At 44.7% G+C, this 24,853-nt stretch overlaps 1 protein-coding gene across 3 annotated transcripts in view; it reads left to right on the top strand.

The window, feature by feature from the left end:
• LOC125704179 (AP-3 complex subunit beta-2-like) overlaps window positions 1-24,853 on the top strand; it is a 38,945-nt gene that overhangs the window by 7,784 nt on the left and 6,308 nt on the right. Inside the window, exons 1-22 of one of the 3 annotated variants that reach the window (XM_048969534.1) lie at window positions 3,122-3,368; window positions 4,828-4,903; window positions 6,895-6,969; window positions 7,305-7,400; window positions 9,973-10,133; window positions 12,400-12,466; window positions 13,594-13,776; window positions 13,851-14,030; window positions 14,106-14,203; window positions 14,708-14,762; window positions 14,968-15,039; window positions 15,253-15,315; window positions 15,510-15,642; window positions 15,728-15,837; window positions 16,168-16,344; window positions 17,626-17,812; window positions 20,351-20,469; window positions 22,394-22,432; window positions 23,236-23,350; window positions 23,663-23,825; window positions 24,115-24,292; window positions 24,536-24,608. In XM_048969534.1, the coding sequence (XP_048825491.1) occupies window positions 4,847-4,903; window positions 6,895-6,969; window positions 7,305-7,400; window positions 9,973-10,133; window positions 12,400-12,466; window positions 13,594-13,776; window positions 13,851-14,030; window positions 14,106-14,203; window positions 14,708-14,762; window positions 14,968-15,039; window positions 15,253-15,315; window positions 15,510-15,642; window positions 15,728-15,837; window positions 16,168-16,344; window positions 17,626-17,812; window positions 20,351-20,469; window positions 22,394-22,432; window positions 23,236-23,350; window positions 23,663-23,825; window positions 24,115-24,292; window positions 24,536-24,608 (2,401 nt within the window). In that variant the 5' untranslated portion in view covers window positions 3,122-3,368; window positions 4,828-4,846. Of the gene's footprint in view, window positions 1-3,121; window positions 3,369-4,827; window positions 4,904-6,894; window positions 6,970-7,304; window positions 7,401-9,972; window positions 10,134-12,399; window positions 12,467-13,593; window positions 13,777-13,850; window positions 14,031-14,105; window positions 14,204-14,707; window positions 14,763-14,967; window positions 15,040-15,252; window positions 15,316-15,509; window positions 15,643-15,727; window positions 15,838-16,167; window positions 16,345-17,625; window positions 17,813-20,350; window positions 20,470-22,393; window positions 22,433-23,235; window positions 23,351-23,662; window positions 23,826-24,114; window positions 24,293-24,535; window positions 24,609-24,853 lie in introns of those variants that run through there. The other 2 variants (XM_048969532.1, XM_048969533.1) reach the window with 2 other exon arrangements.

A 24,853-nucleotide genomic window follows, 5' to 3' on the forward strand; every position in this document is an offset into this window, starting at 1 on the left:
TTGCTGATTCTGTGTAGTTTAACATACTTAACGTGGCCAACTGATATGCACTCACCCTCATAAGGAAGAGCAGCATTGCAGAATTGCTTCCAAATTCATTTTTTAAAATGTACTTTATTTTGTCCCCACTTTGGGGGAAATCAGCAAAAACACTCAACTACAGTATGCATCCAAAAGTGCTGCAAATGAGTCAATAGCCACACGGGTGTCATGCGAGAGGCAGTACAGTGTGATTTCTCAGCAAAACCTTTTTTTTTTGCATTTTCTTTCTTTTCATTTCATTTTAGAAAGTCGCTTATTTGTGACTTTATTCCAAAGGTCCATAAACCATAGCAAAGAAGTTATTATAATTTAGCTGCTGCCTCAGACTTAAAATGCCAGTTTTTCTGTTAATGGTTTAATACACTTGACAGCCCTCCTGTGATCCATGGCTGGAGCGTCTTCCGCATTTTCTTTTTGATATCAGTTGTAGAAGAGGCAATAGATGCAAGGGTCTTACAAGCCGCTGCATTGATAGATAGTAGGTTTCCATTCATAAACTAGCACTCTGAAAATAACATCACTCTGAAATGACTGAGGAGAAAAAACAACCTCTTTGATCTCTCTTTATTAATTTCTGTTGCCTTGGAAACCTATTGCAAACCTGAACTTTTCAAAGGTGCTTTTCCTCCAGGTAGACTCTGGAATTTTGGCACCAAATTGGATTTTAAAATTATATTTTCAATGACGTCCATATGAACAGGCGAAAAATAATGGAGCAAAGAAACATGGTGAAGTTTTAGGTATTGCAGTGGTTTTGGTTTTGCTATTTTCTGGTTGTTTCTCAAATCTATTTCTTCATTACTGGAGGTTGTAAATACACTGCTCCATACACTGGGAAATACACTGCTCCATACACTGGGAAATACACTGCTCCATACACTGGGAAATACATCCATCCATCTTCCACACCACTTATCCTTCTGGGGGTCCGGAGCCTATCCCGGAAGAAATGGGCATGAGGCAGGGAACAACCGAGGATGGGGGGCCAGCCTATTGCAGGGCACACTCACACACCATTCACACACACATGCACACCTACAGGCAATTTAGCAAGTCCAATTAGCCTCAGCATGTCTTTGGACTGTGGGGGAAAACCGGAGTACCCGGAGGAAACCCCACGACGACACGGGTTGAACATGCAAACTCTGCACACATGTGACCCAGGCGGAGACTCAAACCCGGGTCCCAGAGGTGTGAGGTGCTAACCACTGCACCACCATGCCACCCCCTGGGAAATACACTAGAAACAAAAACAATCTGCGAATTTCTATACAGGAAAGAAAAATGTCTACGTTTACATTACTTACATTATTATATTGCTCACAGTGGGTGACTCTAAGAAATTTGCTCTTTTTTTGCCGTCTCTAAACATATAAAGGTGTTTTTTTTTTATAAACAGCTATAGAAGCTGTTTCATCCATCCATCCATCCATCCATTTTCCATGCCCACTTATCCTGCGCAAGGTTGTGGGGGCCTGGAGCCTACCCCAGGAACTATGGCTGCAGGGCTGGGAACAACCCAGAACAGGGCAGCAACCAAGGAAGCAGTTTTACTAAGGACATAATGTTAATTCTTCTAATTCTATCAGAAATGATTTGTGTAATTTGTGTTAAAGATGTCTTGCAGTATTGTAGCCATTAATTGCAAAAACTTAAAAGATTCCTACTACTCTGCAGTAACATCTGCTTAAAAAAAACTTACAGAATATTATTAGTAATATTGTATTACGAATGTAACACTACAACCTTCACCAAGAAAAGTACTTAGAAAATGATTTAAAAGGTGGATGTGATTCCATATACAGTGGTACCTCAGTTCTCGAACTCATTAGAACTCGAATTTCTTAGAAGTCTAACCAACCAGTTCGAAAAAAATGACCTAGAACTTGATCTGAACCACAGCAGTAGAACCATGAACGCCGACCTAAGATGCGGCACGTCTCTCAGCGGAAACCAAGGGTGACGCTTGTCTCAGCCCATTCGCTGTCATAGCATCGTTTGTTGGTGATAGTGCTTTTTTTATTGAAAATACTGTATCAGGTAATACACTGTACTTTATATCATTTTGGTAGGCATTGCTCACCAAAAAGTTACGCAATAGTTGTACAAATGTTACAACCTAAAAGTTTGCGATTTACGAACAAATTAATGAATACAGAGTAATAAAAATAAACAATGGACCGCATGGCATATAGTCTAGTATTGGAGCATGGCTTGGGGTTGTCACGATCTGCCGAGCCGGTATCGGGGAAGCAGGAACAGGGCTCAGGCGATCGGGAACCATGGGGTTTAATTGCGAACAGGCAGAACAATACAATGACGTTACAATTAATAACCGGACACGGGAAACAAATTGAAATGCGGATTAAATACAGAGAACTAATGACAACAAATAGAAACATCTGATCACAAGGGAATCCCACACGAGGTTAACGAGGGGGCGTGGCACACGGAAGGAGCGGACGATCGGGGCACAACACGACCCGTGTTGGGGTACATTCCTTATCGTTTTGGAAGCCATTAAGGAAAAAAATGCTCTTCTTGTTTTATCCTGTCCATTTTGTGTTTAAATGCTAAAAAAAACATATTAAGGTGTAATTTTTTGGGACCGGGAACCAATTAATTGGTGTTCTATTGTTTCTTATGGGGAAAATTCGATCAGAACTCGAACTTTTTTTGGATTCGAACACGAGTTCTGAACGGATTAAGTTTGAGTTGACCACTATATAAGAAAAAAGTTGTTAAATTAAAATTTGTCTAGTCAACCACATTTTTTGAAAGCATTCTTGAGGATAAATGAAATATTAAGCACTGTGGCTTCCTAACGTTTTAATTGACTAATCTTAACTTGTAGCGATACAGTGATTCCTGCTATAATGCTGTGTGACCCGTTAATGTATTCAATATGAATTATTTTCTGATGTTAATGTATTTCAGAAGTAAAAATTTTAAAGTTAGTTTTCCCACCATCGTCTTACACACTTTAAAAAGTAAAATTTTAAGACTAGTGTGTTTTCCCCACCATCATTTTACTTTAGTTTGTAAAGTTGTAAAATGACAGTATGTTTTTTCCCCACCCTCAAAGGAGTGATAGACACTGGCAGTGAGAATAGGAGCCGCCTTGGATGAAGTCATTATTCCCGGCTTTCTGAGCGTAGTCACCTGTTTTGGCTGGAAGAATAATCCTTGTTAGTCTGAGGAGGTGATTTGTGGAAGTAACTTTGCCCGGCAATCTTACTGGGTCCGGCGTGAGCCTGCTGGCACAAAAAGTACCTGCGCAGAGCAGATCGGCGTCCGCAAGAAGGCATTGCAACTCTAAGCATAAAGTTGGTTCTGGTTTACTATTTGTGTTTTTTTTTAGTTTTATATAATTTTTTTCCGTGTACGTGGGTAATATATAAATGTATGATTAATTTGGTAATAATAACATGGGATATTTCGTGCTGTATTTAAGTACGGCTCCAGTCAGCTGGGACCTCGACCGTCATGTGGGGCGTAATCAATTTCTTTTTTAAAAGGAATTTAGTTTAGGGTTCGGAAAACCAAACTAGTTTTTCAATATATCTATATGGCACAGACTTAATTACGGTATCCGAAGTAGCGCCGGGTAGGGATGTGCGGATTGATGCTGAAATATCGATGCTTTTGATCTATATGTTTTCATTTTGAGAATCGAATCGATTCAGACATTACTAGGTCATAACCCATATTTTAATCTAAATGTTTATTTTATTATAGGCGGCAGGAAATGAACTACTATTGGACATGGCTGCCCGGGGAGGGGAGCAGCCAGCACCCCCCAACACATACACGCGCGCGCTCGGCAAGTTTTTTTTTTTTTTAATCAATTATATACCAAGCTGGGATCCCTGACTGGGAACCGGCCATCCCTGGCTCAGCCGGGATCCCTGACTGGGACCCGGCCATCCCTGGCTCGGCGGCGCTGTCGGACGGCCTTTTACTGAGCCGCGCTTTCACTCGGCGTCCGGTGTCACGTGACGCGCGAGATGCTCTCGCGCCGCTGATGCTTTGCTAATGCCTACTGGCTAACAGCCGTTAGTGCACACACGATAGCATAGAACAGCTAATGAAAAGTGCTTGGTGGGATGGAGCAGGTACCGGTGCTGCGGAGAGACGAAATAACGCGCAGAAACCTGACATTTATTTGACTCACGGCTGAATGGAGGAGCCCGCTAATGGCTTCACTTTTAGCCACCGGCTACTTGATTCTGAATCAATGCCCATTACTATAGTAACTTAGTGCTTCTTCAAGGGCTACATTAGGTACGGTCCATTACTGTTAGGAATGCCCGGTTCCCTTCCCGAGTACTGCTGTTTATGATCACTTCTGGGAATTCTCCATGGGCCCTCTGCTCTCCCAGTGTGTTGGTGTACAGATGGAGCGATGCCGCATAGACTATTAATAAACGCCGCGGACACAAAGCGGAATCAGAAATGATGAAAGACTGTAACTTAGAGAGATTCACATCTCCATTTCGTGTACTTCATAAAAAAAGAGTAATTCCATTCGTAAAATGGGGTGTAAATACTTCAGAACAAAATGTGTGTTACTCCTGTATCTCAGGCATCCATCTGGGGATTTTTCATTGTAATGTTTATATTTAGAAATGAAGGTGGTGTAGAAAACATGGATAATGAATAAAAAATAAAAACTCATGTCATTGCATTGAAAGCATTTTTAACCAATTATGTAACAGGGTGCAGTGTGTGCACGGAGAAAAGCTAATTGAATAAAAATTTAAACATATATTTTTTTAACACTAGGCATGATGACTTGAAGGAAATGCTGGACAGCAACAAAGATTCCCTGAAGCTAGAGGCCATGAAGAGGATTGTTGCAGTAAGTTCCCCTTTATGCCGGTTTTGAGTAGCAACAAGGAGTGAGTGCCAAGCATAATGCATTTCCCTGGTCACCATTATTAATTTTTATTTTGTGAAGTGCATACACACAGTGGTGTTATTTGGTGGGTCAGAGTGACGAAGGATGACTGAAACAGCCCCAGAGAGTAAAAGGTGTACACATGAAACTGTATCAGTCCTGCTGCGTTTACACCAGAAAAACAATCAGTCAGCCTGCCACAGGGATAATCCTGCAAACTTAATCCAGTCTGTTACTTTCAGCAGCTGCTTCTTGTGTCGCAGATACCAGGGACTCAATTCCCACCCAGTTGCCACACTCCAGTAAATGTAGCACAGTTTCCTTTTTTAAATACTAAACTAGTTCACAGTGATTTGTTTGAAGCAGGAGGCACTGAGCAGACTCGCATCAGTCTGATGTCCTTACCAAATTGTAAATCACCGTCCTGTGTAGTCCTTCCCAACACAAGACTAACGGATAATATTTACAGCAAGTTGTATAGTATTAATTAAGATTGTATCTTGCTTTCCGGAGGGCACTTGCACATATTGATCACATGTGACTTATTTAATTGGTGCTGAAATCAATCTGGAATGGTCTGTGGCAAAATAGTATACTTATTTAGCTCCTTCTCCTTTCTTTTGGAAGTTAAATGATGAGTTCTCATCCCGTCATTACAGCATCATTTTGACATGTTTGGCCCGTGTTTTCTTAATACAGCCGGTTTCCATGGGGATGCCTATTAAGGTAGTGGCAGTAAGCGGGGGGGTGAGAGATAAGCTAGTGGCACTAATGGGACGCACACAGTGATGGACAAGTAGGCGTGGAAGCACATCAACCAATGATAGTAATTCGACACGAGCAAATAAACAGGATGCCATTAACCAGTGGACAACAGTGAAGGTGGGAGGCACAGGAGCAGCAAAGGTAGTTGAAGGCTGCAGTTACTGTTTGGGGTCATTTGAGTACTGGTAGGGAACCAGCTGCATTGGCACCATGGGAACACTGGCCAGCAGGTACAGCTTACAAAGCGCTCATCCCTTAGCCTGATTATGCTTAGGACTGACAAGGGTCAGGGGTCATGATTAAGGCCATGAATTTGACTGTCATTTAATAAATTATACTTGTTAATTCGAAATCCTAATTGTTCTGTTTTAAACTTGTGTGTGCACATTATATGAATGTAAAAGCTCTACTAATTAATTAATGGCAATTCAGCTTTAATTAAAGCACAGTATTTTGTCAGAAGTAATGAACAGCAAGGGAATAGGAAGTCTTTTAGCAAGTGTCAATTAGACCAGTGGTCAGTTAGACTATTAGTTCTGAAATATGCTTCATGTTGACAGGTGACCTCAATTAATCTGTTGTACTTTGAACCTCTTGACACACCAGGGAAGATTGCTAAGACGGCTGCAGATTCATTAATGTGGCAGTTGAATGGGAATGAACCATCCGGTGTTAAATATTCGTCAACTGAATCTTTTTAAAGGTGCATATGGCTGAATTATTTATTTCAGAGAAATGTATTTATAGCAGGAAAGATCAATATATTTTCTAGTGGTGCTCAAACTATAAAGGACATGGTAAAACATTGTAGAGCACTGCCTCAGTGGAGGTCTTGCATTTTTATGTGTTAACCTTCCAACTTCAGGAGTGCAGACAAGTCACTTATTCACTAAGAAGGTCCCTATTCAAGCTTCTCAAAGTCAGACTGGCTTGTGTAAACTCAGACATCTTACAGTGCCCTGCTTTCACATTTTTTATGTTGTAAGTACATGTATGCTTTGGAAAAAGCATTTGCTAAATAAATAAAGTGTAAAAATATAACAGTAAGTGTGAATGTATTTCTTCCTAATTCCTCTTGCTTGTTAACATGCTCCATTTGACTGTAAACAAGTTTGCTCCTGCTGGAGATTATTGTGAGGATATAGTCGTCAGTCGGAGCTGCTTACCGATTTGTGCATTTTCTTTAGATGATAGCCAGGGGGAAAAATGCTTCAGACCTCTTCCCTGCAGTGGTGAAGAACGTGGCCTGTAAGAATATCGAGGTGAGCTCTTGAGCATTTCTGACCTATTTCGCATGTCTGTTTCCTGCCAAATTATTAGTGACTGAGTGTAACACTTAAAATAATGCATTCTGCTGTTGGCCATTTTCCAGATACGATGACCTGTGTTGTAGCACTATTTTATTATGTCTTGGCAAAAATTTATAGATGCTATTTTTCCAAAATTATGACCGTGTTTCACGTTGGAAAAGATTAGGAAGTTTTACATTCCTCTTCAGGGTCGAAGAGCTTTTTCTCCAATTTCTCTTTGTAACAAAAAGGTGAAAATGATGAAAATTCTGGTCTGTGATTGCCTGGGTTTGTCCCTTTCGCTCCAGGTGAAGAAGCTGGTCTATGTGTATTTGGTCCGATATGCTGAGGAGCAGCAGGACCTTGCACTGCTCTCTATCTCCACCTTCCAGAGGGGGTTAAAGGTCAGTCTTGCAGTTAAATAATCTTAAGAATGGCTTGTATGTGGAATGTCAGGATACTGATCACATTTTGAATGAAACGACTAGCAGATAAAACAATCAATCACACACATTCCTAATTGTGATTTTTTTTTCCAATATATTTTGTTTGTAACCCACTGAAGATTACAGGGTACGGTAAATGATTTCCTGTGGCTTCCTCAGAGAGGTTAGTGCAAAACTGGATGTTGCACGATTTGTAGCTGTTTTCCCTGAAGCGATTTTGTTCTTTGTGCACTGAGGGGCTGAAAACAAAACCCTCCGAGGCGTCTGTGTCTCCAGGGCTGTCCCTGAAACACACAAGGGCCTCGTCATCACAGACGTTCGTCTCGCCTGATGCTCTGGAAAGAACGCGTCATCTCCCACAGAGGCCTACCTGCATTTATATCTGCTCATCCCAGATCACAAAGAGGACGTTCTAATGTCACTCCAGCTATTTTTAGCAATAATTCCATGCTGTTGATCATTAGTCAGATTGAAGAGACAGAGGTACAGAACAAATTTACACTTGGCTTCTGTCCTCTGTCAGAGAAGGGTGGTGTGTGGCTCTGGACCCGTGACCAGAAGGTCGTGAGTTCAAATCCTGTGGCTGGCAGAGTGACTTCATTGTTGGGCCCTTGAACATGGCCCTTAACCTTCTGGGGACGAGCGCATCGTAAGTGATGCCGCATATTTTTCAGGTCTATTTCAGTTTATATCTCGCTGAAATTTTTATGTAGAATTATGAAAAAAATTAAATCTGTAATCTGTCTTTTCAAATAGTCTATTGTTGGATGTATTAAAGTTCTTAAAATTAGGTTAAATCTGCAAAAAAGTCAACATTGTCACCATTCTGTGTTCTACCTGCATCGGGGGCGTGTCGTGCCACTCTCACCTTGAAGATCACTATTCGCATTCTAAATAGCCCCATTAGAATTTAGTGATTAATTGTCATTGTTGACACACCACAGCACACAACAACGAAATGTGTTCTCTGCATTTAACCCATATGTGACAACGTGACACAGCAGGGGGCAGCTAATTCAGCACTGGGGAGCAGTGCTTGGGGGCGGTACCTTGCTCAGGGTACCTCAGCGGTGCCTTGCTGGTCGGGGATTCGAACCTTTGAATCTTTCAATTACAAGTGCAGTTCCTTAACCATTAAGCCGCCACTGCCCACAAAACGAAAGGTTGCAACTGGGAAAAGTCATTCCAAGTGTTTGGAAGAAAGAATCTTTAAACTCTATTACTTGCATAGAGAACGTCTGCGCAGAGGATTATGGGAGACCATCCTTACCACGTATTCAAATTGGTTTCGCATGTTAATTTGATGAACAATGCAACAGTGAAACGCGATCCAGATACATCCCCATCAGCACCATAAAGGGGGGGGGGATTGGCCAGGTGTGAATGGCTCGTGCATGCACATTAGGGCTCCTACATATTCAATGGAAAAGTGAGGTTTTTCTTATTTATTTATCCCGCTGAATGTTGCAACTACCCGGGTTCGAGTCTCCGCCTGGGTCACATGTGTGCGGAGTTTGCATGTTCTCCCCATGTCGTCGTGGGGTTTCCTCTGGGTGCTCCGGTTTTCCCCCACAGTCCAAAGACATGCTGAGGCTAATTGGACTTGCTAAATTGCTCGTAGGAGTGCATGTGTGAGTGAATGGTGTGTGAGTGTGCCCTGCGATGGGCTGGCTCCCCATCCTCGGTTGTTCCCTGCCTCGTTCCCATTGCTTCCGGGGCAGGCTCTGCGACCCAGTAGGATAAGCGGTTTGGAAAATGGATGGATGGATGTTGCGACTATGCCATTTAGTCATCTTCATGTAGCCAAGACTTTGGTGATCAGATATCTGGGATCAAAACAAACTGGCACCATTGCTTACTATGTACTTTTATAATGTTTCTGCAAGTGTTCCAGACTGCATTTTGCAATGTCTGTACTTTGATGTCAGATGACAAATTTAACACAAATCTGGCATATTTACAATATATATTAAAATTAAGATATAATTTATTTGCCATGAATTAAGTTTCTGATATTGAAAGAAATGTGTGATCATGTCCCAGTCAGTGAAGTGTGTCCCTACCCCTAGTTCCCAGAGGGTTAAGCCCAGTTGCTTCAGGGATGGTGGCTGACCCTGATCTCTGATTATCACTCGTATACTTTGCTTTGGACAGAAGTGTCTGCTAAATAGATATTAATGTAAGACCTGAAGTCAAAGTAAATAATGTCTGTGACAATCTGTCTCAGTATTTGTATGTTCATCATAATTGTACCTTGATTGATTTACATCATCAAGCATCAAGAATGATTTGTGCATAAATTTAAGTTTTTGATGAATATCTTTGCTGTTTTGTGGGGTAAAAGAAAATAAGTGGAAACCCATAAAAACAGGAGTAACTGTTGATTTTATTTTACTGGTATAAAAATGCAGAAAGAAATTAGTGAAAATGTTCGGTCTTAAACAGCAACAACAGCAATTCCAGGGATGAATCCCTGGCCATATTGATCTGGGCGCGATACCAGCAGCATGCCTGCCTTTTCTGTCTCCAGGACCCGAACCAGCTGATCCGAGCCAGTGCTCTGCGGGTCCTCTCCAGCATCAGGGTCACCATCATCGTGCCCATCATGATGCTCGCCATCAGGGAGGCTGCCTCCGACATGTCGCCCTATGTACGCAAGACCGCCGCCCACGCCATCCCTAAGCTCTACAGGTACGAGCCCCCCACAGCCCCCCCCACCTGCAGTCAGTGGTCATTTTGTTGACGAAAACTATTTGTCAATAAAGATTTTTAATTTAGGAAAATGGAACGATAATAAAAATTGATTTACGATGCCAAAAACTATGATGAAATGTACCAACACTTTCGTCGTCAAATAAAAACAAGGCAAAAATGTCAGAAAGAGAAAAATTGGAAATGGATCCAATCAGAAGTAGTATCTGTAGTGTTGATTGTAGGACGGTAGGTGTGCATGTTTTTGATCTAACTGGCTTCAGCCGTGTAAAGCAGGGTTTCCCAATTCCAGTCCTGGAGGGCCAGAATCCAACACAGTTTGTAGATTTCCCTGCTCAAACACACAGCTAATTACCCGAGTTATAATAAGTGTTTGAGTAGAGAAATCTGCAGACTGTTGAATTCTGACCTTCCAGTACTGGAATTGGGCAGCCTTGGCATGACCCATGCAGTTCTGTCTCTATAGTCAGTCTGTAAACTGTGTGTGTCTGTACTAGGCTTGGGCACATATTATCGTGGGGGCCTCCCCTACCCAGTGGTGGATGGGCGGACGGCATCGGAAGCCAACTGCTGGCCCTGCCTTTGGGTTTCCACCCTAGTTTTGAGCAACGTAAATGTAAATCAAACTCAACATTATTAATAATTAAGTTTCATAAGATTTCTCCTGACTTAAAGTATAATCTCCCAAGCTCAGCGGACCATGTAGGCTCCCTTGCAGTAACTTGTGGTTCGCTCTACTTTAGCCCAGCCCCCTTCCTTTCCAGTTGGCATCACATGGTGATCATATGCTTCAAACTTAAATGTACCAGCCGTCAGCGTTAAAATATTGCTTTCTAATTATGTAAACATAGTTTATATGAATCAACAGAGTACAAAAAAAGTAAACTTAAATTGTCTGCATTTTCCATAGGTCTGGGATATCTAAGAAACGTAATATGTGATATCGAGATTTTAAAATAAAAAATTTGGCTGGTAATATCAAGTCCAACAACCATACACACGCACACACCCACGCGTGCAGGCTGCACTGTTTAAAACCAGCAATTTAGCAACTCCAATTAGCCTCAGCATGTTTTTGGACTGTGGGGGGAAACTGGAGTACCTGGAGGAAACCCCACGACGACATGGGGAGAACATGCGAACTCCACACACATGTGACCCAGGCGGAGACTCGAACTCAGGTCCTAGAGGTGTGAGGCAACAGTGCTAACCACTGCACCACCATACTGCCCCTCGTGCACTAATGAAGGAGTTAATTAATAGCAGTGTGTGTGAGTTTTTTTTAACTACGTCAGAAACTCGAAGACTGAACAGAGCTGTGAAAATGGGCCAGGAGAAAAGTGGCAGGCACAGGCCATATTCACGGGCTGGCACAGGCCACATTCACGGGCGGGCACAGGCCACATTCACGGGCGGGCACAGGCCACATTCACGGGCTGGCACAGGCCACATTCACGGGCGGGCACAGGCCACATTCACGGGCTGGCACAGGCCACATTCACGGGCGGGCACAGGCCACATTCACGGGCTGGCACAGGCCACATTCACGGGCGGGCACAGGCCACATTCACGGGCGGGCACAGGCCACATTCACGGGCGGGCACAGGCCACATTCACGGGCTGGCACAGGCCACATTCACGGGCGGGCACAGGCCACATTCACGGGCGGGCACAATGAATCTTCAGGATCACAAACTGTTGTATTCAATATTGTGCGCAAATTCTTTTTAAATTTGCATGCCCCCCCCCCCCGTGAATTTTACATTGTGTTTTCAGCTTACATTACGTTATTCTCTGCTGTTCCAATGGTGCACTTGTGCCAGCATTTGAGCTGAATAAGGAATCTGGATGACAACCAGGCTAGTTTGTGTAATCCATAGAGCATGTGAGAGTGCTTATTTATCATTGGTTTGACTTATTTCTGGTTTGAGATTATCTAATATTTATTTAGCAGACATATTTTATTCAATTTCACAAAAATGTGTTGCCAATGATTCACGAACCCACTGCATTTCCTGTTGAAGACCACTGCCTTAAAGACTGCATGTTCGACCTAATGCTGATAACAGTTTTGCACAGTTTTGCTTTAGGAATCTTCCGTTGACAGCATCTATTTGCGTGTGTGTGTGCGTGCGGCATGTCAGCTGGCTGGGGCCTGGCATTCCATCCACACCTGATACTCCTTCCTCTGCTCTCTTAACGCATCTTGTTAAACTGTATCCCTCCTCGTTCTCACCATGTTTAGCTTAGACCCAGACCAGAAAGACCAGTTGATCGAAGTGATCGAAAAACTCCTCGCTGACAAAACCACGGTAAGGAAATCTTCTGATTCAAACGCTCTGCCATATTTATGGCCAATGTCTCATTCAGTGTCTCAGCTGGGTCCTCGAGGACCCACGCGCAGACCAGCTGCGAGGGAGTAAAAATGTGAGCTGTCTGGTAGGGAGCAAAAACGTGAGCTGTCTGGGGAGCCGGTTGGGAAACACTGATCTAATTAATATTTGGTATGATATAATATTTTATGAACGTTGAGCCGCTGTTTGTCACGAGATATTTGTTTTTTTGGTGTATTGTGTGTTCGTGGATGTATTTCTGTGTCCTTAATGTAAGCCTATATTAGCTGTCTTTGGGTTACAGCTTTTGGAATGACACATATGTGGTAAAATAAAGAGAAATCATTTCACTCTCATTAACCCCATTGAGATGGGTTATTTTTTGGCTCTTTTTTTGCTGACTGAAATCATCAAACAGGAACCAAGGGCCGGCAGTGTGCTGGCTCAGTGGATACTGCCATCACCTCACACCCCGGCGTGTGAGCTCCCATGTCTGCTGCTCCTCTGTGTGTGTGTGTGCGTGTGCAGTTTGCGTGCTCCTGCTGGGTTTCCTCCTATAGTACAGTGACGTGCATGTGTGTAGTGTGGTGTTTCTAAACTGCTGTTTGCCTGCTCTGCAGTGGACTGTCATTTAATCCGGGGTGTTTTTTATTGTGTCATGTGATGCCTGGAATAGACACCCCCACAGATCTGTATTGGAGTATGGTGTAAGATGGATGAAGAACGCTGTATTTTGTCACATTGGAATGATTGTGTTACTTTTTATTCACATTTATTGTAACTGATGCAGTTATACAAAAAATATGTGAACAAGGCAAAAATGTATAACTTACTCAACATATTGATGCATTATGTTTTCAAAACTGCACACATGAATAATATTAATGTCTAAACAGAAAAGTAAATCGACTAAATCCACAAATAAAATTATCAGATGACATTCATATCTGATATTTTAATCCTTAAATATACTTTGGTTTTATTACATTCAATTACAGTAATACGTAAATGTAATCTTTAAAGCATTGCTGTTCTGATACTGTATGTTTGAATTTTGCCTGGAGGTGAAAGGTCAGGCTGCTTATCGTCCCTCTCTGCGCCCGCAGCTGGTGGCGGGGAGCGTGGTGATGGCATTCGAGGAAGTCTGTCCTGAGCGTATCGACCTCATCCACAAGAACTACCGCAAGCTCTGCAACCTGCTGATCGATGTGGAGGAATGGGGCCAGGTGGTGATCATCAACATGCTCACACGTTACGCCCGCACGCAGTTCCTCAACCCCAATGCCAACGTGAGTGTGCCCACCTCCCCATCGTGCCCACTCAGAGGGGATCACCCCCGTAATCTCCTCCCCTCTCCGAGCAGGAGTCCCTGTTGGAGGAGGGCACGGAGAAGACCTTCTACGGCTCCGATGAAGACGAGGGGAAGGAGGAAAAGGTGGAAGCTGCCGCCCTGGTGGCCAAAAGGAAGCCCTATGTGATGGACCCCGACCACAGGCTGTTGCTACGCAACACCAAGCCCCTTCTGCAGAGCCGTAATGCAGCCGTAAGTGCCACCTGATCCTGGTCTGAAGGAGTACCAGCCCCAGACAAGCTTCATCCTTTTACCATCTATCCCCAGGTGGTGATGGCTGTGGCCCAGCTGTACTTCCACTTGGCCCCCAAAGCAGAAGTTGGGGTCATCGCCAAGGCCCTGGTTCGCCTCATGAGGAGCCACAGGTAGGTGCTGTGAGGGGCACAATTTCATAAGGGCGACACACAATGTTAAGATGTTGAAAAACACGAAAGCCACTGGTTACCCTTCCCTTCCCAGCTGTCGGCCAGCTTGCTGCTCTCTTACTGGGATGAGGTCTGCAGAACGTCATGGGGGTTTTGATTGTAATGATACCGTAAACTGTCTCTGCTGGGGTTTCCTTCGTCGTTTGTTTGTCCGTAAGTGTGAAGGAGGGACTGAGATTAAAGCCGAAACTCTTCTGCAACAAACAATTTCACAGTCAATGTACTGAAATATAGGAGCGGACGTTTACTAAGGGAGAATTCAGCAGTAAACGATGCAGCAGCTCTGTTAAAATATAGCTTTTCATGGACTCCTGCATTGTTTGGTGTGTTTAGTAGTCACTGGTACATATTCTGTCGAATTTATTCAGTCCAGTGACTTTGTAGTAAAGCAGGCCGTCACCCCTAAGTGAAGCGAGATTACTGAATGCTATACTTATCCGACAGTGAAGTCCAGTACGTCGTGTTGCAGAATGTGGCAACCATGTCCATCAAGCGAAGAGTAAGTAGAATTTTCATTTATGAGCAATTGATTTACACGCTCAGGCTCTTAGGAGAATTCATTTTGAAACACAAAAATACTGTGAATGTACTTATCAAGTTGCCCCTTTGAATTGACTTTTCGAGTGAGAGTTTTGTAGTTATGTTGTAAAAGTGAAGTTGACTTCCATATATAAAAGAAAATGTGTGTGTCTTTCTTTTCAAAGGGGATGTTTGAACCCTATCTGAAGAGCTTCTATATCCGGTCCACAGACCCGACCCAGATCAAGGTCCTCAAGGTAATTGTAGGTGTATTGTAGATTGTGGGTGAGATACATTGGTACCAGTGAGTTATTCATAGGGTCCATTAGTGACACCCTCAGTAGCCAAATGTATTCAGGTGCCACCACTGTAAATTATCAGGCCCCCTTAACCTCTTAAATTATAGGCGGATGGTTGGATGAATGGATTTGTTTACACATGATGACCAGACTTATTTGTTGTATTTGCAGTTAGAAGTTTTGACCAACCTGGCAAATGAAACCAACATATCCACTATTCTGAGAGAATTTCAGGTTTGGCAAATTATTTAGAAATATTTTTAGCATTTCGATTTCTTTTTCAGACTACGTAACAACACATTCGTTCATGATGTTTTACATAGTTATATTTGTTTTAAAAACCTTTATGTACATTACGTGCCATTTTTATATTCTGTATACACATGCACATTCTGTGTAATGTGCCGCTTCCATTCCTCTGGTTGTAGACTTATATCAAAAGCATGGACAAAGACTTTGTTGCTGCCACCATCCAAGCGATTGGCCGCTGTGCCACCAGCATCGGGGAGGTTAGGGACACTTGTCTCAACGGGCTGGTTCAGCTGCTGTCCAACCGGGATGGTGAGTTTTCCCGGCCAAGTCCTCCAAGCTTCCAGCGGAGTGACGTGACATGGGGTGTCATGCCTTCTGCGCCCCTTTGTCACAGAGCTGGTGGTGGCCGAGTCAGTTGTGGTGATTAAGAAGCTTCTGCAGATGCAGCCGGAGAGGCACAGTGACATCATCAAGCACATGGCCAAGCTGACGGACAACATCCAGGTATGGTGGCTGGGTGTCACTGGTCGGCTCAGCCACCGAGCGAACAGGACAGTGAGCAGTGGGGAGAAGGTCCCACCTTTGTCTGTGGGTCTCTGAGTCATAGCATACGTGTATGAATGTGACACCAACTCCTGACCATATAATGGTTTTAATTAAACAAGTAAGAGAATAAAACCATAATATGAACACCATACAAATTCCCAGGGCTGGAGGTGGGGTGGCCGCCCATTAAAGGGTCTCAGCTGAAGCTGTCTTCCATTAATTAGGCCTCTGAGTTCATCCCAGGGTTTCTAGTCCTCACCAGTCGCACACCTTCTCCCCGGTGACCAGGTCCCCATGGCCCGGGCCAGTATTCTATGGCTCATCGGTGAGTACTGCGAGCACATCCCGAAAATCGCTCCCGATGTGCTGAGGAAGATGGCCAAGTCCTTCACCAATGAGGAGGACATCGTCAAGCTGCAGGTCCTCAATCTGGCTGCCAAGCTGTACCTGACCAACTCCAAGCAGGTGAATGGAACAGTGTCCTAAGGAGACATTGGCTTTGGTTTAAGTTGTGTTTTGTATTGTGGTTTAAAAAGAGTGAAAAACATCGTTTGGATAGGTAGCACAGAGAAAAACACAGGGGGAAAGCAGATTATTCTAGATCCTCATCAAGGAAAGGTTGAAGCGGCCATATGGTGTAAATCAAACCCGTGTAACGTGCTGGAATCCAGCGAGACAGGTGGAGGGCTTGTTTGTCTGTTTTTATAGCCTCTCTCTACTGTTCGTGTCTTCTGTTCCTCAGTTTCGCTTGGTTGCCATCCCAAATGCTAGCATCCTGCAGAGGCAGGGTAAACCGTCAGTGTAATTAGCCAGAGCGCTCTGTAACTTTAATGTGCCGAGTGCACTTTATGATCAAGGGCCTTGTGTGCGGCAGAGCTGACTTCCGTCAGCATTACTGCGATAAATCTGGTTTTATTTTAAATGCAAAATTGGACAGGCTGCACAACAACCTGTCTGTGTCTCGGAGAATGACGCAGCAGGTGACCTTCAGCTCTTTTCAGCATTAAAGCCTCACGCTTTGCTCTTCCATGAAGGCCCTGCATAGAGCTGTCTATGGTCCTGAAATTGAGACTCTCAGCCATAATAGACCCTCGTAAAACAGCAGCACATTATTTTAACAGTTGAGCAGTGACGTCAACTTCAGGGGCGAGGATAATTACTGTGAAAATGCCAGGGTGTGGCGATCAGAAGCAGGGGATGCAGGGCAGTGAAGTATTTGCCTTTAATCTCGTGGCACAATCTGGAGCTCTGGGCATGTAATCTGCAGCCTGCATTTTCTCTGGATGGGCCTTGTCTGTCATTGTGGGAATATTCATGGGGTGATACCATGCATGCACAGGCATGTACACACACACACACACACACACACACACACACGTTTGTATTCATATGTTTATGGGGACTCTCTGTTCCTATGGTAAAAACCCTTATCACAACAATGACAGCCTTACAGCCTTAACCCTAACCCAGCCCTAACCTAACCATGAGGAACTGAACAAAATACAAGAGTTTTTGCATTTTTAGTTTTTTCATAGCAGTCACTGATTTTTATAAAATAGAATTTTATAAAAAACGGGAAAAAACAGATATTTATCATGTTAAGGGTTGATATTGTGTCCCCATAAGGATAGGTATACCCGCTTGCATACACACACACACACTCACACACGCGCGCTGCCACTTGCCATTAAATCTGCTCCCCTCGGTTTTTTTCTATAATGTTCCTCCTTCCTGTGTACCATACAGACCAAGCTGCTGACTCAGTACGTGCTCAACCTGGCCAAGTATGACCAGAACTATGATATCAGAGACCGGGCTCGCTTCATCCGGCAGCTCATCGTGCCCACTGACAAGAGCGGCGCGCTCAGCAAGTACGCTAAGAAGCTGTTCCTGGCGCTCAAGCCAGCCCCTGTGCTCGAGTCTCCCTTCAAAGGTAGGGCAGGAACGCCCCTCGGAAATCCCCCCATACCGCAGTAATTCCCACACTTGGTGCCTTAGCATTTAGCTTTATCCTCTCCTAATGTGGGTGTGTCTGACACGTGCGGGGTTGGTAGGTCGGGTTCCACTTTGTGTGTGGGGCTTGCATGTTCTCCTCATATGGTCCCGCTGCACCCAGGCTTACCGTAGCCCTGTATTGTATAAGCAAGTGGAAAATGGATGAGCATCACTGGTTTCTGTCATCTTTGTTGCCTTGCCATTGTGTGCACTCTCCCTCCTTGGTAGGGGATCGCTGTTGCCTTTTACGTCTAAGTAAGATGGCTTCCTGAATTGCCTATGTATGCATTATACTTCTTTATAGGGTTAAGGCTACGGGCTCTGCTGTGGTCTTTTACCACATATACACATTTTATATATCAGCGTACCTCAGGGATAATAGTTACAAATCAGTCATCGGGCCTTTCTTGTTGAAAAGCATCTCATTGGTTGACGTGGGATGCTTCACCTGACCTCATAAATATACACAATTTATGTCATTTTTGGTAGTTATAAGAGCTATATGAGGAGAATAGCTATATAACCGTAATAGGTATGATGGCACAGAGGCTGTGGCTAAGACCTCGCCATGCACGTCCTGTGTGCTTGTTTAGTGTCTGTTAGCCTTAGGTCTTTAAAGTCTGTGTGCTGAGCACACATTTCATATGGACATAAGGAAGTTCTTATTAGAAAACAAAATTTCAGCTCATTTCCTGTGAACTGAAGAAGATGCCAGATTAGCTGATGCTCACTGGAGCATGGATGGCTTACCATGTCAGCGAGAAGGTGATGCAGTCAGCGAAAGGAGCAAGAGTGAGGGAAGAGTGACGAGATACAGGCCAGGCTACGAAGCCCCCCACCCCCCAAGGCCCCTCCTGCTACCAAACACCCGGTTGCTAATTAAGATCATTGAATTACAGCAGAGAATTTCTTTGCACAAAACGATTTTCACAGAGAGGTGACAGTAAACACAACATCCTGGACGCTGTTATTGACCTGGCGCACTACTTGGCTTACATCACTGATACAATGGTTGACTTCAGCAAAAGCAAAGGGGGGGAGGAGGTGTGGACTAGGTGTGCTAGGTTCTTGCTAGGCGTTGGCCACGTCTACACCGGCAATCAAATGCCAATGTGGTGAGTTTATTTCTCATCATTTCAGTCCCAACCATAGCGGTAGTCGGTTCCCAGCATGATGGGTCATTTGTGAACGATTCGGCTCTAAGAGTTTGTTTGTTTGTTTATTGATATTGTTTGTTCTTCTGAGCCTTATAGGCCACTTTATGCTGAAGACCGTGACCCCAGCAAAACAGTAGATCAGGAATTGGCTAATGAATGTCAGCAATTTCCAGCCTTTTCAGGTTGCGGAGGATTCAGAAATACAGCCATGTTCGTAATCCAATGTACTGTTATTCTAAGCAGGAAAGCACGGCTCTTAGTCTGTCCACGACTGTATGATAAAGCTCAGACAGGCTTCACTGAGAGGGAGGGTTCAAAAGGCTTGAGGTGTTTGCCTGACATCACGTCTCATACCGATAAGCAGAGGGAGCACTCAGCATGCCGATGCTATAGAAGGGGATTAAATTTCAGTCCATACATTCTAGGTTTAATTTAAACCTGTTCATGCTATATGTGGCCTGTCTATGTTAATTAAGAACTAACGGATGCACTGGGAGAATTCGTGTGCAAGGAAGAATAAAACAGGCACCAAAATGCATGATGCCAATGGAAACATTGCTAGACAATGCCAGGCTACTTGAAGAGCTAAAGGGAGTCCTCCGTAAGCAGTCCTTTGTGTACCAGCGCTGCCAAGAACCACTGTTCTCCCAACTTGCCTCATGCTTAAAGGCAGGCTGTTGCAGTGTCCTGACCCAGTGTGTAAAAGGCTGTTACGCCTATGGTTGGGCTGCTCTTCAAAAAGCCCTTCAGCAGGTCACTAAGCCAGCCAGGCACATCCTTGGTCTACAGCTGCCAGACATTAAGGGCATCTAAAGCAACCCCAGCTTCTGGAGGGCTCTTAGAGCCAGACCCAACCTCTCAGAACCCATCTCTCAGAACCCATCTCTCAGACCCAGCCTCTCAGGCCCAGCCACGCTACGCTCACTATACTGCCATCTGCTGAGAGATATGGGAGAATGCATGGCTGCTCACCCAGACTCAGGAGTAGCCTCTTATCAACCCTGCCAACACTTCGCTAGCTTCCTCCCACCATGCATTAATATAATAATAATAATAATAATGATATGATATGATAATACTAATAGCAATAATAATGGCTGACTTAATAGGAGTGTATTTTTAAATTAGCCGTTACTGTAAATGCAGTGAAATATGAACATTTTGTGTTTTGGCCATATGGATCATGGATAAACCTCGGTAGAGTGTGATTACGTGCTTTGAAATTGCCAGAAAGCCTAATGATTTGTTATAGACTGAAATGGCTGGAGCAGCTGGCTAAGCACTAAGCAGAGTGTCGCCCCTGTGTGTTGTTGTTGTAGACCGGGATCACTTCCAGCTGGGCTCGCTCTCCCACCTGCTGAACGCCAAGGCCGGTGGTTACCAGGAGCTGCCCGACTGGCCCGAGGTGGCCCCAGATCCGTCTGTGCGCAATGTGGAGGTAACGCTTGTGGCCGTGTCCCCGGCCACACTCGCCGACGCTCTCTGCACAGTCCTGTGGGAGCACTGTCTGTGTCCACCCTCAACTCCTGTCTCACCAACCCCATACGGAAGCACCCCTTGACGCCTGCATCATATTCTGTTCACCTCCATGCTTTTCTAGAACAGTACTGCCAAATGCAAGTGCCCATCCAGTAAGATTGTCTTCCCCCAGATACATGCTGAGAAACATCTGCTCCACAGAATAATGGCGCCCTGTTCTAGTGAAGGTTGTAGCTGAATGCACCTTATCTTTCGATTGTCTTCCTACACGAAAGGGGGGAAGCGGTGTCCATGGAAACACGCAGAGATACTGTCATGTCTTTGAGAGCTGAGGCTACGCTGGTTGAATCGGCATGGCTTTTGAATCACACCAAGCTTTGCTCAAGATGCTGTGAAATTCCAGTCCACTGGAATCCGCTTGGCCCTGTCATCTCCTTGCGTTTGAAGAGTATGCATCAGGAGACCATGCCCTGTCCTGTGCTCTGTAGGACAAAACCCCCAGAACCGTCCTACTCTCTGTAAACCTCGCAGCCTTAGAGAAATACTTCATGAGTAAGACAGGGGCCTGGTCTGCCACCTAGTCTGTGTCCATTGCGCTGTTTGTTCATCTCCATGTCTGATAAATCAAGATCCAAGATCGAATCAAAACTTTTGTTCAAATCCCCGAAATACCTGAAACCTTCTGGTTTGGCTTCTTCATTGGGTGTCTGAGGGTTTTGATTGGCTGTTGCTCTGCAGGGTGCTTCCTCTCTCAGAGTTTTCTTCCCTCTCCTCCATTGTGGGTTGTCTCGTCCGGTAGACGATGTAGACTTTACCCAGTGAGGCCAAGACAGGGCGGAGCGCTGTGTGTCTGATCTGAAAGCCCCCTCCCCTCCCCTCCCCTCCTTGACTCTCCTCTCCCCCCCTCCCCTCTACCACCCCTGTGTGTCGTTCCTCTCTCGCTGACCGTCTCTCTCTTTGCCCTGACCTGCAGCTACAGGAGGTCATTTCCACCAGCAGGGGGCGGATCGGCTCGCTAGGAGGCTGGCCAGAGGTGCCCCTTGGGATTGCTGTCTGATTCCTCCTCTTTACCTGTGGCCAGGGAGGCTCAGAACACAGACACATACAGAGCAGAAAACGCCTTTGGAAGTTAACTTTTTTAACAACTTAATAAATTCCGTAACGTACATTCAAGGCTGTTTAATGAATAAGTGGTCTCAAGAAAAAACAAGCCTTATTCAGAAAGTCAGATTTCTCTTAACCAATTGAATAATTATTAGGAAGGAATTTACCACGGGTACCTGTAGGTCAGGTTCTAAATGGAATATTGTTATTTCGTCTGAATGGGTTTTTACAGATACAGTGAAATGATACTGTGAGATATTTCAGACGTGTTTCTAACTTGCAGTGACTAATGGTGTGAGTGGATATTGTGCTTTAGTCGCTAAGAGCCGAGCTGCATGGAAACACTGCTGACTTGACCTGCTGCTGGTTTGGAATCGCTTTTATGTCCATGTCTGTTCTCAGGCCACATAAGCGAGCGTTTTGCACGCTGCTGCTCTGATCTCGTAGACTCATGCGGCACCGGGGTGTGTCTGCGGAAGCCTGCTGTACCGCTCTCATCTGGGCCATCTTGTGGCACAATAACAGGAAGAAAGTTCTTAGTATTGAAGGTTGAAAGTCTCCCAGCCGCTGCACTGTTTTCTGTGGTTGCAGTAAAGCTTGTGTGTGTTTCAGTAAAGAGGTCCGCGCTAGTAAGCCCGCCTGGTAATTACGTGGGCCGGCGGGACCGCCAGACAAACCCCCCCTCCCCCCCGTCCTTTGTACCGTGCACTTCTCTGTACTGTCTTTCCTTTGACTATTCATTTCAATTCCATGCCATTCTTTTCTTTCCCATCTGGCAGGTTATTATGCTGCTCGAAAGAGTCACAGCCTTAACCAGAGTGAGTCAGTCAGTGGCACAGCACAGGGCACCAGTCACTGCAGCTCCTTACCACCCTCTGCAGTCCTTACTGCACAACTCCGCCTTTGTGCTTAATTTGCCAAAAGCTGTTTCCTTGAAAGTATTTAGTGTTCTCTTACCTTACTGCCCTTGTCTTCCTTTTCAAATTACGTATCAATTTCATTGTTTTGTGGACAAGAAGCCATTTTGAGAAGTGGCTATATGGTTCTGAATGTCCACATACGGCAGTCTTTGGTTTTAATGTGTGATTTGTTTGGCTTACTCTATTTATATACATGCGCATTCATTTCTGTTATCTAGAGAACTTTAAGTACTTTTCAATGATGACCCATGTCTCCGCTGCAGCTCTCCTGGTAAAATAATCAGAACTGGCCATGAGGGTGACACCTGGTTCTCAGTTTTATGCCGCTTGTGTCCTTGAACTCTGAATGAACAGCACTCAGATTGCTGGTTGCGTTAGATCTGCATCACTAAAAAGAAGAACCAATCAATTTAAAGACCTGTTGCCTCATTCTTCGCAGGTGGATTCTGCTTTTGGCAACCCTGGGTCAGACTCTCATGGCCACTTGTTTAGAAATGCTTTTAGCCTTACTATTGTCATCTCATTATTATTATTATTATTATTATTCTATCTATCCATCCATCCATCCATCCATTCATTCATTCATCTTCCAAGCGCTTATCCTGACAGGGTCATGGGGGGGGGGGCTGTGCCAGGCTACATATCTGACAGAAAAAGGCCGTGGAGATTGCAGGTGCTGACCACATCTGCACTGCCTGCAGGTTCCTGAGTGGACTAAGTGCAGCAGCCGTGAGAAGAGAAAGGAGAAGAAGGTGGAAAAGCCCTTCTACTCGGACTCGGAGGGGGAGTCCGGACCCACAGAGTCGGCAGACAGTGGTAACTGAGGCCATTGTTCCACAGCGACAGCAGAGTCTGGCATGTCCTGCCGGCCTTGGATATTACACAGCTACTTATGTTTTGGGATTTTTCAGTTTTTTATTTTGTGTTTTTTACTTGCCATATTCAGCACCTCTTTCTTAACATAAGAAGCATGTTGCTTTAACCTGCATGCGCTCTGGGCCCTTCGCAGTACAAGGTCATGGGCAGGGGTGTTGTGTGTGTGTGTGTGTGTGTGTGTGTGTGTGTGTGTGTGTGTGTGTGGTGGGGGGGGGCATTTGTGCGTGTCCCAGCCTCCGCTTTCCCCTCCAGACTCGGACACGGGCAGCGGGACTGGCAGCGGCAGCGAGGAGAGCGGCTCAGAGTCGGGCAGCGAGGAAAGCGAGTCAGAGTCAGACAAGGAGGAGGAGGAGGAGAAACACAAGAGGAAGAGTAAGAGCAGAGCCAAGAAGAGCGCACAGGAAAGCGAGGGAAGGTAATGACTGGCTAAGAAGCGAGCAGTCAGCAGAGAATGAATATTAGTATAGAATATCGCATTGTCCTCATGTTAAGGCTTGCAGTTCATGTACAGTATAAACTTTAATAATTCTGTTTCTCAATTCATATAATTTGTGTTTCTGCTTTTTTTCGTGTTGAGTAACTATGGGGAGCAGCGTGAGCTGGTTTAAGTACATGGCCACGGTTGGGTTCCCAGCTTGTCTGGTAGTAGTCGCTCTGTCTGGGGAGATAGCTGCAGCTCAGAGACGACACCTTCTCTCTGACAGTGAGCCCAGCAGCGGCGATGAGAGGAAGAAACCACCAAAGGGCAAAGGGCCCAAGGCTGCGTCAGACTCCGAGTCGGAGGAGGAGGAAGAGGAGGAGGAGGAGAGCTCCTCAGAGAGCAGCGAGAGCGAGTCTGAGCGGGAGTCCGAGTCTGACACAGACACCAGGAATAAGCAGAAGGTGGGGGAAGCTCAGCTTGCGGGGGCCACCAGCAAAGCCAGACAGCCTTCAAAAGCCACCAGAGCAGTGAAGGTCTATGTTAGCATCCAGGATTTTGACCCTCACCCTGTCTGACCTGCTAGAACAGGAACTGCCATTTATGAAGCAGAAACCACTGAAAACATACCAGAGACGAGGTGCCCTGTTCCCTGCATCACAAACGCTTACAGAGCCTTTTCCGGAATCTCTCCACTCTTCCCACAGACCTGTGCCTCCAAACCACCACCAAGACAACCGAAGAGAGAGACGGAAATGTCCCTGCTTGACCTTGATGATTGTAAGTGTATCTGTATAAAAACTAAAATTCTATTATCAAATTATAAATATTTTCTTATAAAAAATTTTTTAATGAGTTGAAATGTACATGAACCTGGAATACATATTCTCTAAATCAAGATTCCAGGATATTTACATTAATATTTATACATATTAATGAAATGAAATGAATTAAAAAGTCACACTTGAGAATCTGCATTATTTGTGACCAGTGTTAAGTGTCATTTCTGGCCGTTGCCCTGACAA

The sequence above is a fragment of the Brienomyrus brachyistius genome, chromosome 11 (assembly GCF_023856365.1).
Source record: "Brienomyrus brachyistius isolate T26 chromosome 11, BBRACH_0.4, whole genome shotgun sequence".
NCBI lineage: Eukaryota > Metazoa > Chordata > Actinopteri > Osteoglossiformes > Mormyridae > Brienomyrus > Brienomyrus brachyistius.